Source organism: Saimiri boliviensis, chromosome 10 (assembly GCF_048565385.1).
Source record: "Saimiri boliviensis isolate mSaiBol1 chromosome 10, mSaiBol1.pri, whole genome shotgun sequence".
Lineage (NCBI taxonomy): Eukaryota > Metazoa > Chordata > Mammalia > Primates > Cebidae > Saimiri > Saimiri boliviensis.
Window position 1 is genome coordinate 103102757 of NC_133458.1, and position 16490 is coordinate 103119246.

Consider the following 16490-nt stretch of genomic DNA (forward strand, 5'->3'; position numbering starts at 1 on the left):
GAATTCTTTACATTCTAAGGTATTAATTGTTGATATATCTTAATGTTTTTCTCCCTGAATATATTTTGACTTTTCTTCAGTGGTTATTGTTTTCTTTAAAAAGTAAAAAAGTTAGATTTCCTTCTTGTCAATTTTTTCTTTATGCCTTTGGAGTTTTGTGCTATTCATAGGATCACCCTCCTCCCTGAGATTCAAAAATGTTCACATACATTTTACCCAGTACTTTGTTTTGGCTGTTATAGTTAGATCTTCGGTCCATCTGAAATTTGTCTTTGGGTAGAGTGTGAAATAGAATTGTAATTAATTTTCAAATGTATAGATGTTTTCTCCAAATCAGTTACTGGATAGTCTGTCATTTTCCTCCATCCGGAGCTGTTGTCTTCATCAGGGACACACTCCTGTGCACACACGTTTCTGCTTCCAAACTATGTTTCTGTTAATTACTGTGCAGATTTAGTTATTATAGTTTTACATAGTATATTTTGATATCATTCCCTCACTATTCAATTGTTTTCCAAATGTTGTTGGCTACTGTGGTACGTTTTTCCTTCTAATTTCCAAGTTCTAAAACTTACACTCCCCAAAATAACCACAGAAATTTTCATTTGAATTGCATTGAATTTATGTTATATGTAGGGATAATTGGTATCTTTATAACACAGTCTTCATATTCATGAATGTAATATGTATTTTTGTCTTCTTTTATGCCTCAGCAAAGATTCTGTTTTTGTTTTCATATTATTCTTGCACATCGAAGTTTAATTCTAGACATTTTGTTGTTTTAGATGCTATTTTAAATGGACTTCTTTTCCATTCTGTTGTCTAATTAATGCTGGATGGTATGTGGAAAAGCCATTGATTAGATTTCTACGTGCTCACCCTACTGATTTTCTTGTTTAATTTTGCTTTCAGCTAATTCTTTTGGGAAAGGCAAACTTTTGCCGTATAGGGTCAGACAGGGAATATTTTTGGCTTTGCAGGTCAAAAGATCTCTGCTGCAGCTACTCAACTCACCACTGTAGTGTAAAAGCACTCATAACAGGCAATAGATAAATACAAGGGCCAAATCTAGCCAGCAACCTGTTTCTATAAGGTTTTATTAGAACACAGCCATGCCTATGTATTGGTTTTCTGACTTTATTCTAATGATGCAAATATATCACATTTAAGTAATTTGTCTTCTCTTATCTTCAAAAACACTGGATTTCTGAAGAATGTTGAATAATAGAAGCAATCATAGTTATCCTTGTTCTGATTTAAGATGTTAGGCTCTTGATATTTCACGCCTGTGTTCAATGTTTCTTATTAATTTCTGGAAGATACTTTAATCCACTTAAACATGTTTTCCTCTATTGCCAAGTGACCAAGAGATTTTAACAGCAATGTGATTGAATGTTTTGATGCTTTGTGAATGTGTGTTAATATTAACGTTTCACTTATTATTTTCCTTACGTGTGTAAACGAAATGAACTACCTTTTAATTCCTAGAATAAATAATTCTATTTCCTACATTTCATTTAGGATTTTTACATCTACATTCATAAATAAAGCTATAGTTTTCTTTTTGCAGTATGTCTCTGATTTTCAGTACTATTTTAACATTGTAGAATTAGTTGAGAAGCTTCCCATCTTTTGCTGTGGTACGAAAGACTTTAATACAAAAATTAGCTGTTCTTTGAAAGTTTTCAAGGATGCGCCAAAGCCATTTGGACCTGGTAAATGGTTTCAGCAATGGGCCTTGCCCTTCCAGTGTCTTCTGTGTCATTTATCTACAGGAACAATGCTGTCCCCTCCACACGTCATGTCTCTGTGTATAGCACTGGCCGGTGTTCCCTTGGACTTGCCTTTGAGAAGCCAGTCAGTCCAGGCAATGTGCATGCGCAGAGGGAAACGTGTCAGTGCCTGTATGGCTTGCTGGTTTGTCACCACATTTCTGCGTGGGCTCAGGAGAGGTTAGATTATACAAGGGAGAAAGATGGAAGGACAGGAGTCTGGAGAAGCTGAAAGGGCAAGAGGAGCAACCTCTTTAGAATGAAAAATAATCATAAGGGATGGCCCCAAGCCATCTGGAGTGAGAGGGGGACAGCTGTCCTTGCTCCCACCTCCACTCCCTCCAAGATAGAGCTGCGCGGAGGTTTTAATGGCATCACTGGTTCAAATACGGGACTATGCACTTCAGAAAAGTGAATGGGATTTCAGGTGCCTGGAGGCTTTGGGCTTCCCACTTCCTGCCGGGTTTTCAGGTGCCATTTGTCTGGGCAGTGCCGTCTTCAGTCCTAAGTGATGAGGACCCTGGACTCCAGGGCCCCTGGCCTCCCCAGTCCTGCCTCCCCATATGTGGGTTATACCCTTTACCTGGATATAAACGTATGCCCCGGCCAGGGGTGGGCAGAAAGGCACAGAGTCAGCCATCTGGGGGCCTGCGCCCCTCTCTCTGGACAGTGCTCAGGTGCTGGGAATGTGGGGAGTCCTTGTGGAGTGGTCTTGGGCTGGGAGCCTGTTCAGATCCTCCGGTGTGCACACCTGGATGCTCAAGCTGCAGCCGATGGGTGGCCTGTTGTGGGGCAGGATTAAGCGACAGGTGAGAACCGAGGGGTGGGCAGTGCAGGCTAACTTCAGATCTACACAAGGGCGTGGAGCTGAGGACCGGGAATGCCCTGCGCTTGGCCCCGGAAGGGGTTGACTGTTAGGAGCAGGATAAAAAAGAGGTTTTGTTTTAGAACCCAGTTTCCAGGTTTCCTGGCCCCGAGACCAGGTAGGAAGAAAGATGGAAGGCAGAGGCCACAGAAGGCAGTGAGGGTAGGGCTGGCCCCCACAGGGTGCATGTCCCAGTGCTTAGAGGTGACCAGCACAGAAGGGTGAGGATTCTTCAGGGCATGCTTTTTTTTTTTTTTTTTTTTTTTTTTTTTTTTTTGAGGCAGAGTCTCACTCTGTCACCCAGGTTGGAGTGCAGTGGTGGACTCTTGGTTCACTGCAACCTCCACCTCCTGTGTTCAAGCGATTCTCCTGCCTCAGCCTCCCGAGTGGCTGGGACCACGGGCACGTGCCATCACACCAGGCTAATTTTTTTGTTGTTGTTTGTATTTTTAGTAGAGACGGGGTTTCACTGTGTTAGCCAGGATGGTCTCGATCTCCTGACCTGGTGATCCACCCACTTTGGCCTCCCAAAGTGCTGGGATCACAGGCGTGGGCCACCCAACTGGCCAGGGCATGCATTTATAAATAGCAGATGTCCGTCCATGGCTCCCTATTATGCTTTGTTTATTGTTTTTGAGAGCAGGGCAAATACCAGATGTGATCTTGCTGCTTCTCGACCTGAGTGTTTAAAGGTCTTTCCTGGAGTGTTAGGACCTGAGCCCGGGGAGGGCGTGCCCACGGCCCACGGGAAAAGCAGCTCCCTCCTGTGCATTGGACTCTCCATTCTAGGGAAATCGCTCCTTTCCCAGACAGGTATAATTACTTTTATAGGATTATTGGCCCAAAGGGGAAACCTCTTCCAGCTGAAACCCCATCTGCAGCCAGCTTCAGCTGAAATCCTGAGGGTCAGCGACAAGACAGCGGTGCCAGGGTCTGCCCTGAGGTGAAGGCTGTTCGGTGGTCATGGCCGGCAGTGACCTTCACTTGGGGGATCATTTCAGGCTCAGAAAGCCAGAACCCCAGAATGCTCCCCATGCTTGCCTCATCTGCAGAAACTGGCCTTTGTCTATATGGATTAAACCTCCTAGTTGAAGGCTTTGATTATCATAAACCTACATGTGCCGGAGGGCTTCCCAGGCCGCCAGGGTGTGGAGGCTCAGGAGCTGAGAGAGCAGAGGGGTGGAGGGGAGGCCCGGAGGCCAGCTCATTCCCATATGGGATGCTGGGCCCCAAACAGAACACTGTGAAGCTCCAGATTTTCTCATTCTTCATCGACCTGGTTATTCTGAAGTCCCGCTTCCACACGGAAATGTTTACTCTCAGCCCCATGTTTGCGCGTAGGTGAGGTATAGCATTCGCAAAGCTGCGATCCTCCTGAAAATGATTAGCATCAACACTGCCAGCATTAGGGGTGGTATGAGCCGGCACAGCCAGCCTGCTTCCTGCCCTCATTTCTTTGTGAAAGAAACAAGGTCAGGCACTGTGCAGCCACTGGCTGGTGGAGGGAAAGGCACCGGAGGGACAGGCTTTAAGACAGTCAGAGCCACGAGGAGCCCTGGGGCCATTCCATCAGGCCAGGGGAGCTGCGTCCAGTGCTGGTCCACTCTGATGACCGCGGAAGGCACCCTGCCTGCCCTCCCTGCCCTGTGCATCCCCACCGGCCTCCTGGCTGCTCGGCCCTTCATGCTGGGTTTTGGGAAGCTGTTCTCTCCTCTTTGGTGGCATCATCTGCTTCATAAAAAGTTTTGCTTTTTCTCAGGTGTTGCGTTCAAACCCCCCAACTCTACTTTTACAGCTAGAACTGAAAAAACTTTGTGTTCATTTATCTGTTTAAGCATTTAGACACAGAACCTGGGTTTTAATAATGTGACATGCAACGATGTTCACATGGCCCCTAAGATCGTAATGCCATGTTTTCCCTGTGCCTTTTAAATGTTTAGCTGTGTTTATAAACACAGATCCTTACCATTGTACTGCAGTTCCCTGCAGTGTTCAGTACAGTCCCAGGCTGCACAGATCATCAGTCCAGGAACAACAAAGTCCGCCGTATCACTTGGGCACGTGCTGGGCTGTGCCATCTAGGTGTGTGAAGTGTGCTGTGACACTCGCGCAGTGATGACATCTCCTAACAATGCGTTTCTCAGAACGTGTTCCTGTGGTGAAGGAAGCCTGACTGCAGCCTCAGCTGGGTCTCCCTGGAACCCTTCCCTGGTGCCCCTGTGGCTGTTCCTGAAGTGCGGGTAGTGGCTTCATGACATTCAATACAGCAGTGAGCGCTCCTGCCATGAAAGTTCTGGGTGGAGGGTGGGGCCATCCACATGTAAGGGAGGTTGGCCGTGAGTGGGGCAGCTGAGTGGGAGACCCCTTGCCCACACTGGGGCCCACCTAATTCCTCTGATTTTTAGCAGCACCAGGGCAAACTTCTATTTATTTTGGTGCTCTGAAAAAACAAAACCTGGGTTTGTCATGGAAAAATCTCTTCTGTCAGGGAATTCCCCCTTGGCTCTGTGAAGAAAAAAGCTATGAAGGGAACTTCGGAATGAGGGGTCTCGGGGGCACTGGAAGGCCCTGGCGTGTGAGGAGCTTGAACGGGAATGCATCTGAGAGCCCGAGGGGCTGGCCCAGCCACAGAAGGAAGCCTCCCTGCTGGCTTGCTTTTTTTTTTTTTTTTTTTTTTTCTGAGATGGAGTTTTGCTCTTGTTACCCAGGCTGGAGTGCAAGGGCGTGATCTCGGCTCACCGCAACCTCCGCCTCCTGGGTTCAGGCAATTCTGCTGCCTCAGCCTCCTGCATAACTGGGATTACAGGCACGCGCCACCATGCCCAGCTAGTTTTTTGTATTTTTAGTAGACGGGGTTTCACCATGTTGACCAGGATGGTCTTGATCTCTTGACCTTGTGATCTGCCCGCCTCGGCCTCCCAGAGTGCTGGGATTACAGGCTTGAGCCACCGCGTCCGGCCACTTTTTTTTTTTTTCCATTAAAAAGTTCTCTGCCTCCCAGTGAGTTATGCTGATGGTGGGGGAGGCTGATAGGGGCAGGGGCCTCTCTGTACTTTCTGCTCAGTTTTGCTGTGAACCTAAAACTGCTCTAAAAATAATTCATTAATTTTTAAAAAATTGATCAGGAAAGAACATCTACAATTGGTTAGATATGATTAATAACTAGTACCAACACGGCATTCTTAACAAAGAATACGTTATTATTATTATAAGGTACTCATGAGTAAAGAACAACAAATAATATACATCTAATTTTTAATACTCAATGCACAATCAACATTTCTGATCAACAGTATAAACCATATAAAAGAGAATTCTGCTTTTCCTTTGTACAAATACTGCCTTCACCATTGCAAAACTTTTAAGGTTAAAACGTACCATAGGTTGAAACTCTAAAGCTTATTATGCTTGAACATTTCTAAAACAAAGTTATTGCTGTCTGTCTGTTGTTAATTGGTTACATTGTTACCTCTAATATCAGTCATCAAATCCATAGGATCTCTTAATTTCCAAGAGATTGTATTGTACAGCAAGATTATTTTTGTGGCCAAATCAGGTCATAGGCTTCCTTTTTTTTTTTATTTTTTAAAAAATTTTTTATTTAAATGGAGTCTCGCTGTCGCCCAGGCTGGAGTGCCGTGGTGCTATCTCAGCTCGCTGCAACCTCTGCCTCCTGGGTTCAAGCGATTCTCCTCCCTCAGCTTCCTGAGTAGCTGGGATTACAGGCGCGTGCTACCACGCCTAGCTAATTTTTGTAGTTTTAGTAGAGACGGGGTTTCACCCTGTCGGTCAGGCTGGTCTCAAACTCCTGACCTTGTGATCGCCCCTCCTTGGCCTCCCAAAGTGCTGGGATTGCAGGTGTGAGCCACCGTGCCCAGCCTAGCCTTCCTTCTTTTAAAGATAAGTAAATCCATCCAGAAATGTAGTCACGGATTTAAGTGTTCCCCGTAGTTTTATCTGCTAGGCGATAGCACGGAGCTTCTTGGTGCTTCTGCCGGGAATTCAGACGGGACACACGTGCAGCCTCAGAGGACACGCGGCGGTCGTGCAGACAAGGAAGGAAAATACACGGCCTGCTACAATTTTTATCCCGGGTCTAATTTGTGAAGAATGTATAGCAACTGTTTTTTAAAGCACGAATCCTCTACTTGAATTCTTGTTTTTATGAAAGCCATCCAACCATTTACTGGATCCTCTTGAAATCTGCCTTTTGTGATGTAACTGATAGGTCAATGTTTCCTTTCACTCTGGGAAATAAAGGCTACTTGGTTGCTGTAGGGAGGGCAGCAGTGTCAGCTGCATCAGCAGCAAGAATATTCTATTACTAGTTTGTCCTTAACAGAGCAAGCCTAGGAAATGGGAAAGAGGCGTCTCTTGTATATTTCCTCTCCTTTCCGATCATTGTTTAGATACTCTCCATTCTAGGCCTTGGAGAACCTTCATGGAAACTCTGTTGACGTTCTTGACTCTCAGTGACAGAAGCGGAGGTCTTTGTGTCTTGGTTCTCAAGGCCTGAGAATCACATACACTGGCAGAATTTGCCTCCAAGTCCAAGTTCTTGTAACTAATTCCTAGGCTGGTAGTTCTCAACTTCGGCTGCACATTGGAATGACCTCAGGAGCTTTATAAACTACAAACGCTTGAATTTCAGCCCCAGAGATGTGTGTTGAATTGGTCTGAGGTGCAGCTGGGCTTCAAGCTTTTTAAAAGCTCCCCAGCTGATGTCACTGCTGCCAGGGCTGAATCCCTTCCGTAGGGTGGCTGGGCCCAGGCTCGGTAAGACTGTTGGTGAACTTCATCAATATAGCCAATAATGAAAGAGTGCCGAACATTATTTGGCCTCTCCAGTTACGTCTAGTTTATATTGGTAAAGGCATATCAATTGCAAATATAAAAATAATTTGCACTGAAGTCACATTTATATGTAAACCAACAAAATGCTGTTATTGCTTTTCTTACATGTACAGGGTTACACTGGCAGATGCCAATCCAATGGCACGCAGCTGGATTTTTCTAGTAGTGACAAAAGACAGGGAGCCCTTTCATTAACATTGCCCCAACAGCCTCAACAGAACCTGCCCCAGACCAAGCTAAATGTGCTTTCCATCATCTTTTTAAACCTCCTAAATATAAAAATGATTCTTCTCGTCTTCACCATGGCAATGACCTAGCTTAGCCCTGTAATGAGTTCATGCCTTTCTGCAAGAGACAGCAAGGGCTTCCTTTTGCCTCAACTTAACCCTTTTCAACAAAAGATTTCGGTTTCCAATTTTGATTCTATTGCAGTCTCTCTAAAGTAAACTATGCTTCCTTTAGTAGAAAAATGAGTTTCTAAAAATAGAGTGTACAAAGTTCAGTGCTACATAAAGAGAACAATATCCGCCAAAAGTTACAAAAATAGATTTACATTTATAAAATCCTGTCTGTGTCTTGAATAGTACAAAGCTGTACCCATGATACGGCAGGTGTGGCTGGTAAGAGGCAAGGATTTCTGTTTTGTAAGGTTTTACAGCCCCCAGGCAAGGAAATGCAAACGGATAATTATGTTGCAATAAAAGTGTGTGCTTAGCACAAGAAAGAAATGCAGAGTAGATGTTGAGGGCAATTTCAACACCTGCTGCCTACATGGAACAGTAGCTGGTTCACAAAGGAGGGAAGAGACTGGTTTCTGTGACTTACTTAGAGAATGCAGAGGGTCCCAGGGCTTTTTCAAGGCTCAGGTGGTGGGTATTTGCCCCTTTCCAGCTGATCTGCTGATGACGATGAATTGGAGGGGTTTGGAATGGCCACTAGCAGCCAAGTCTCAGGCTTATCAGTAACTGCAAATGGTTCTCTCCCCTGCACATGGGAACCTCTACCCTACCCAGCTTTTGATTCTACTGACCAGAGGCCCTGGTACAGACCCACAGTCTTGAACTGAAGACTTTCGGGATAAGGGCTTCAACCCTGGTTACCCATCAGAATGATGAGAGTGCCCCTGAGATTTGGGTTGAGTTGGTCTGCAGAGACTCCAGGCCCCTCTTCTGAAGCTCCACTGGTGATTCTCTTGTGCCTGAGGGGAGGTGACGTGTCCCCATCACCCACCAGCCTCAAGCTACACAGGTACAATCAGAGGCCTAGTGAGAGTGGTACTGGGTGGGAGGGAGGACCCCCAGCGAGCGGCTAGCAGACCCCCACCAGCCCCTTCCCTTAGGCCAGTGGTTCTGGAAACTTTGATGAAGGTTGCCATAATCAGGGGGTGCTCTGACAAGGCCCCAGGGCTGGGCTGCACCTGAGAAAATCAAGCCACCATCTTTCTGGTTGGGACCAGGAGATTCCCAAGGGCAGCCGCCCTGGAGAACCAGTGCCTTTTGCGCTAAGCAATCCACAGCTCCCCATGTCTGCAGCTGTGTGGCAGGGGTGGTAAATCACAAAATCAAGAACTTTCAGCAAACAACTAAGCCTGGTTGTCGTCAGCTGGAGTGTAACAGGATGCGTCCACAGCGCTCCTTCTTACAGCCTAGACTCACAGTGAATAGAGTTTAGAAGACTCCTTCCTTCTTTGACCCCTCATGTGGTGACGGGCAGGGTGTCATTACAGCAGCTCCTTGGAGATGATGCAAGTAGACACACAAAGTGAATGGGAGCTCCCAGCTCCTTGCTTTTCCGTGACCTCTGTTTCCAAAGGTCGCATCTGAAGCTGAGGTCGTGGCAAAGGTCTTCCAGGCACAGACTGAGGAAGGAACAGCTGACAGGTTCTCTGCAGTGTACTAAGGCCAGGCTGGCAATCAGGAAGACCTTCCGGGATGGAGTCCCAGCTTTGAGAACTGACCGACCAGGGCTGTTAGGTGAAAATCATGGGACTCTGGGCAGCTCCTTTCCTGACCTGCCCACTGCGGTGGCCAGATCGTTGGAGAGGCTAGTGGCTTTGTGGCTTCTGCCAAGCAGACCGCTGTGCCTCCCTGGACAGATGAAGTGAGAACGATTTTGGGAAGCACAATCTTAAACTTAATAGAATTTAGCCACTAAACTTTACGCTAGAAAATTAAAATATGAAGAAGAAAGCTAGAATAGCTTTTGTTCTTTTATTATGTTAGTGTTTCAAACTACAAAAATACTAGGATTTAATAAAACAATGGGACTCACAACTGACCTGCCTCTCTGATCTTCCGCTCCTTGACACACAAGTGACAGCAGAATGTGGGTCCTTCTGTTTCTCAGTTCTGACTGAAATATTTCTGTATGTCCTGAGGTGAATGAATAATGAAAGTGGTTTACTGACAATGATCTAAAATCTCAGATTCTTAGAAATGTTGCTTAGTCTTCTCACTAAGCACGTGCAGAGATGATAGCTCAAAATTCCCCCACGGGATACAACATTTAAGAAACGTGTGGGATGCTCCAAGTTCATCCCCTAGCTTAGAGCGAGCAGGCTGTTAGGACAACTGACCTCAGCCTTACATGGACTCCAGCAGTGGAGGCCTCTGACAGCCATTTCCTTGGTCGGGGTACCCCCTGCTGTAACTGAACTTCCCACCTCTCCTGTGGCTGAGACCTGGTCATCCTCCTGTGAGGCCTTCCTGATGAACCTTCCAGATCTCTCCTCCTCCAGCGTCCCTGCTCTGTGCTCTCAGTGTCTGGCTGACGGGTCCTGTCTGGCATTTGTCATGTTGTTTTAAGCTTAGCATCTATGAGTCCATTTCCTTTGCCAAATTGTGAATTTCTCAGAATCAGGGACTATGTTTTATTTATGTTTGTATCTTTCGTGCCCATACCAGGCTGGTATAGGCACTTAGGGGTATTTGACAGCATAATGGAGTGGAAATGAGTATAATTTTATTTTCATCGAGACAAAAATCAAATACTCTCTTAACAAAAGCGTAGGGGCCCTGACTGATCTGGGAGTCAAAAAATACTTTAAAAGCAAAAGGAACATTTTGTACGTGTGTGTGACTGAACATAAGTGTAGGCTGAAAATATTTTCTGAACGACTGCTTCCTTGGTAAATTGGATGGGGTGGATATTGCCTAGAGGAGTTTAAAACGCTGCTTGCAAAGGACTTCCGTTAACCAGTCAGGTTACAAGGCACACACAGATTAGGAAAGCTGGGATCCTAACTAGCCGAATCTTCCAACTGTAGAGAAATTATTTTAGAAAGGAAGGTTTTTTTCTTGTAAAACATCTACAAATGTTGTGAAAGCATTATCAGTTTCAAACCCTGGTTTCCTATTTACCACCTGGATTCCACACTACTCATAATGCTACTCCTTTGCACCTGTAAAACACCCTGTTGCGGCCAGAGCAGTAAGTGCTTGAATAGCTGCCTCAGGGCGGGGACACTTTTTGTTTGAACCGGCAAGGATGAGGTCTGGGGAGGGGAAGGAACATCTTTGAGTGAAAAGCTTTTAAAGTGAAGTAAAGGGAGAAAATGATCTTCCATGAGTAACCTAAACTAATTTTGGGGGTTGAGGGTGATGGCTAAAGGAGATTTCAGAGCAGCTTCATTTTTGTAGTCTCCTGATCCATGCCCCAAAGGACCCGATGCATTTCATCTGAGCCTCAAATTAGGAGACGTATTTTTGCGAGAACAGAAGCGGCGCCTTCCTTAGGTATTCTGCGTTCTCAGATGTGGGCTACTGGTCTGAACCCGGATGAATCCAACGTGGGCTGGAATCCGAGTTATTATGGGACGTGCCATCCTCTCTTGCTGACTTCGTGACAGCAAGACAGGGGCAGCATACTGAGTTTCAAAATGATGGAATGGAAGACAGAGAAGTCAGTGTAACGCTCACGACTGGAAAACGCCGGCCAACTAGTGGGGAGTGAGTACCGTGGAGACACATTTATAAAAGTAAGTCTAATGAAGAATTCTATTCCCTCGGTTTCTTCTTTGCCCAGGAAGGGACAGAGTGGCTTATCCTATTGTACCTGCCATGACTCGATACAGTACCGATGCGGCCTGCTGGGGCCATGAAGGGATTCTTGGACCTTTAGTGTTGTGGGGTGGAAGCCGTGAGCGGAACCGCTGGAATCAAGTCGCTGCTGGAGACTTGAGGCCGGTGCGGCTTGCTCACAGCTGGGCCTGGATGAACTGAGTGCAGCAAGTGCTACTGGAAGAGCTTACTGCAGTAACAATCAATAGTGACAATTAAAAACTCCAAGATCCCCAATCAAGAAACATCCTGACACATACTTATTTTTTTTTTTTTTCAAATATACCTCCTTGAAAGATAAACTTCTGCTCCGAACTTCTTGCTGGATGCCTTTCTGTCAAAGCTTCACAGTTTGAAAACAAAGGAACACACCTGCCGCTTGCCAAGTGCGCCCCAAGGGGAAGCACTTCCTGACTGATCAGTGTCAACGCTGGGGAAGCCGGTCTGGTCTGCGGGTCTGACAGCTAACGCGGGCATAGCGGTTGGGATGGAGGTGCTGCGCTTGGTCCTGGGTGCTGAAAGTCTGGATGTTTAGGGCTGGTGCTATTCTCTGTGGTCACGCTCCAATAAATTCACTGCTTTGTGGCGCGACCCTTAGGTATTCTGCATTTTCAGCTGTGGGGCCCTTAAACATGCCGTTGGGTTTGGCTTCCTTGGGAAGGAAGTCCTGCTGGTAGTCAGGGTTGTCCAGGCTGATTTGGTGGATGGCTTTCTGGATCCAGCGGTCAGGGCTGTCCACTGCGCTGCTGACCCAGGTGGGCTGCACAGTGTTGAGATACTCGGGGTTGCCCACTGCGGTGCTGTGGGGGTCCTGGTAGTGTGGGTCCCTGCTGGGCGCGAGGTTCAGGGGCTGATTGTGATAGACAGGATTCTGCACAGAGCCAGCAGGCCTTTTGGGAACACACTGGTTTATGTATTCTGAAAGTGAAAAGAAATCAGAGGTGAAGTAATCAGCAAAGCACCATCCCATGCAGGAGCCCCGGGTTCCCAACCCTGTGAACGTCTTCAACAAGGCGACTTACTACAGGGAGCAGGAGCCTTGGGAGGACCCTCTTGCTGCTGCTAGAAAGGAATGTGGGTTCTTTCCTGTACTTCTCAAGGTAATGGACACGTGTTTTTTGTAAATTTAAGGTTATCAGAGAATAGCCTGCTTGAGAAGTGTGTGTATGTGTGTATGTATATGTCTATACATGTATGTGTGGTGTGTATGTGTGTGGTGTGTGTGTATGGTATGTGTGTCTGGTGTGTGGTATGTGTATGTGCAGTGTGTGTGTATGTGTGTCTGTGTATGTGTGTGGTGTGTGTGTACGTGTGTGGTGTATGTGTATGTGTGTGTGGTGTGTGTGTATATGTGTAGTGTACGTGTCTGTGTGTACGTGTGTGTGTGGTGTGGTTGTATAAGTGTACATATGTATAAGTGGTGTGTGTACATGTGTGTATGTGGTGTATGTGTATGTATGTGTGGTATATGGTGTGTGTGTGTATATATGTGGTGTGTGTATGTGTATGTGTGTGGTGTGTGTGTATGTGGTATGTGTCTGGTGTGCACATGTGTGTGGTATATGTGTGTGGTGTGTGTGGTGTGTCGTATGTATGTGTGTGTGGGGTGTGGGTGTGTATGTGTGCGTACATGTGTATGTGGTGTGTGTGTGGTGCAATGTGTGTATGTGTCATGTGTGTACATGTATGTGTGGTGTGTGTGTTTGTGGGTGTAGGGTGTGAGGTCTGTGTGGGGTGTGTGTATGTGTATATGTGTGTGTATATGTGTTAGCAGGTTGTATCTAGATAAAGCTTAATATTTATTAATATTAACAAATATTTAATTAGTTAAATATATGTTTCACAGGTCAATAATGGAGCCGGCAGAGTGAATAGGGGTCAGATCTGTCTCACACACACACACACACACACACACACACACACACAGATACACACATCATGCACACACTCACAAACACACACGTCTGTGGTTTGCTTCATAATCTAGAAAATTTGCCGATTCATTCTTAGAACAGACCTACAGCAAACAACCCAGACAGGACCAAGAGCTGGTGCGGCTCGGCCACGTGGCTCTCTGCTCCTTATGCCCTTCACTGTGTCTGCAAATCGGCCCTGTTTCTCCCTCCGGAGGTGGTGAGGAAGCACCTGACTTGGGCACTGGGTGGTGGAGGCTGGCTGCTGCTGAGTGGGTTGAGGAGGCTGAGGAGCAGGACTGTTTCTAGACAAGCCACTCACCAGGCACTGGGAGGAAGGAGTCGTCTATGCTGTCCTCAGTCAAGGCTCCGGTGGGGTCTGAGCTGTATCGCTGTAAGAAGCTGTCTTCCTTGATGGGACAGGTCTGCAGCTGCAGGAGGAAACGAGGGAAGGTTACTCCAGTCAGGACGGCTCCGGCTGCAGCGTGTGCAAAAGTCAGCTGAGATCTCTTTGAGATGCAGGTTCTGATCAGTAGGTGGGGCAGGCCTGAGGGTCTGCACCCTAGGGGGTGCCCGTGCCGCTGGGCCTCGGGCTGGGCTGCGGGCGCGGGCCCCAGGGCTGTGCTGGGTGCTGTCCAGCAGAACTTTCCACAGTGAGGGTGGTGTGCTTCAATACGGTCACCACTAGCCACCTGTGGCTACTGGACACTTCACATGTGTGAGAAACTGAATTTTATATTTTATTCAGCTTATTCACATTTCAGTCGAAGTAGCATCCATGTCACCTGGAAGGTGGCTCAAACACAGACGATGGGCGCAACCCCTAGAAGTCCTGATTTGGTCAATCTGGGGCAGTGACCTGAAAACTGTCATTTCTAACAAGCTGCCAGGCGATGCTACTGCTGGTCCAGGAGCCACGCTCCGAATCGCACTGTGCGGCACCACAGCTGCGCAGGGAAAACCCCACCCAAGAAGAAAACTCAAGATTATCTGGGTCAAGATGATTTAGGTTAAGGTGTTTTGTATAACAGAGCCGTAGAGCAGAGCCGTGAATTCTGGCTTGCGTGTTCATACATACCCCGTTTCTATCAATGCAAGCCACAGTGGAATTGTTGCTGTTTGCGCTCTGAAAAACACAACATAAAACAGAGAAGTTGCCCACGGAATGCTTGTACCGTATCTCATCCACTTTTCCTGAATGCAGGAGGTGCGCCTCACGGACGTCGTATCGCGAAATTGTTTAATTTTTGTCTTAATCATTAGTTTTAGAACAACTAGGTTTACTTTTTAATTCTGTTCCAGAGTGGACCTAAAAGGCCCACAATGCAAAAATAATTAATGCCCTTAATTCATTTTCATTTTGATTTTACCATTTGGTTAAAATTGACTTCATCTCCATGCAAGTTTCATTAGATGGTTGTTATTTTCCCTAAAATTTAATTTGTTCAGGCTGGGTGCGGTGGCTCATGCCTGTAATCCCAGCACTTTGGGAGGCCGAGGCAGGTGGATCAAGAGGTCAAGAGATTGAGACCATCCTGGAGAACATGGTAAAGCACGTCTCTACTAAAAATACAAAAATTAGCTGGGCGTGGTGGTGCACGCCTGTGGTCCCAGCTACTCGGGAGGCTGAGGCAGGAGAATCGCTTAAACTCGGGAGGTGGAGGTTGCAGTGAGCTGAGATCGCGCCACTGCACTCTAGCCTGGCGACAGAGCGAGACTCTGTTTCAAACAACAACAACAAACATGTCAATTTGTTCAAATGAGTAGACAAAGCGAGAGGGGGAGGGCGGGTTTCATACCAGAGAGCTGAGGAGGGGAGTCCGCGACGTGGAGGGGCTGCTGAAGAAACCCTGCTGTGGGATGAGGTACTCGTCCGCATCCACCACGTCGTCCATGTCTTCTTCATCCATCAGGGCGCGGTAGAAGTTGGAGTCTGTAGGGCTTGGCAAATGCATTCGTTCATCCCCCTGGTACAGAGATTTTGAGGCTATTAGAATGGCCCATAGAGATGCTATTCCACTTCTTGGCTATAGGAGCAGGGGTCTATTGCCAGCCAGTGGCTGTGTGTTTGCCTATTTTGTTATAATGAAATCCCCCTTCGTTCTCTGAATTACAGTTCCCTTCCCTCATGGGATGTGGGTGTCTTAAAATAAAGCATCAGCCATCATTCGATGCTTGTAAGACCCCACATGAGATGCAAACAGCTTCTGAGGGAAGGGAAACGGGAGAAGCGACAGCATTCGAGTGGGTACCTTGCAGTGAGGTGCTAGGCAGTATATTTTGCAATGTTTTATATTGAATCTTGGAGGCAATCCTGGGAGCTTGCTTTTGGCGTTCCTGTGTTATGGAAGGAGATAGGTGGATTGGCTGCCGAGGTGATGGGGTGAAGTGGAGAGTCCGGCAGGTCCTCTTGGCACCAAAGCGCAATAGACCATGGGAGATGGAGTTGGGTGGGCACCACCCACGGACCCTGCTTAGTTCACAATGCGGCCTGCGTCTTAACTAAGGGTTGCTTTAATGCACTGGAGGGTTTATTGACACAACTGGGGACACAGGGAGGCCAGTTGGCACATGACAGAACACAGTGACATTGGATGCTCATTTCAGGGACTCTTCCCAATGAAAGGACAGACCGAGGTTTTGTACCTGAATGACCAGGTAGCGCTGGGGGTCTCGGGCCATTTTGGAGAATTCAATGATCAACTCACGGAACTTTGGGCGACTATCTGCGTCTATCATCCAGCCTGGGGAAGGAATGAGAAGAAACAGTGCAATGAGAACCCTGGAAGCAATGATAAATATGGCATGGCTTACAGAAGGCATGGGTGATGCAAAACTTCCATCAGATGAGTGATGAAACGCCCAGGCCTTTGCGGTAGACTTCTCTGTCTTGGCCAACTAGTACTGGTTGCTGTTTAAAGAGCATGCTGCCATCGAAGATTTGAGTTAGACTAACAATAATGGCCTGGAGCTTTTCTCTGCCCACTCTTCCTGGGGTCAGCTTCCTGTGCTGTAGCCTGATGGGATA

General features: G+C 46.9%; 1 protein-coding gene across 1 annotated transcript in view; it reads right to left on the minus strand.

Annotated features, from left to right (window-relative positions):
* Positions 1 to 9687: 9687 nt before the first annotated feature.
* EGFR (epidermal growth factor receptor) overlaps positions 9688 to 16490 on the minus strand; it is a 198864-nt gene continuing 192061 nt past the window's right edge. Inside the window, exons 24-28 of the mRNA XM_039462033.2 lie at positions 16109 to 16206; positions 15262 to 15429; positions 14541 to 14588; positions 13785 to 13893; positions 9688 to 12467 (exon numbers count right to left, since the gene is read on the minus strand). Of these exons, the coding sequence (XP_039317967.1) occupies positions 12106 to 12467; positions 13785 to 13893; positions 14541 to 14588; positions 15262 to 15429; positions 16109 to 16206 (785 nt within the window). The 3' untranslated portion in view covers positions 9688 to 12105. The remainder of the gene's footprint in view (positions 12468 to 13784; positions 13894 to 14540; positions 14589 to 15261; positions 15430 to 16108; positions 16207 to 16490) is intronic.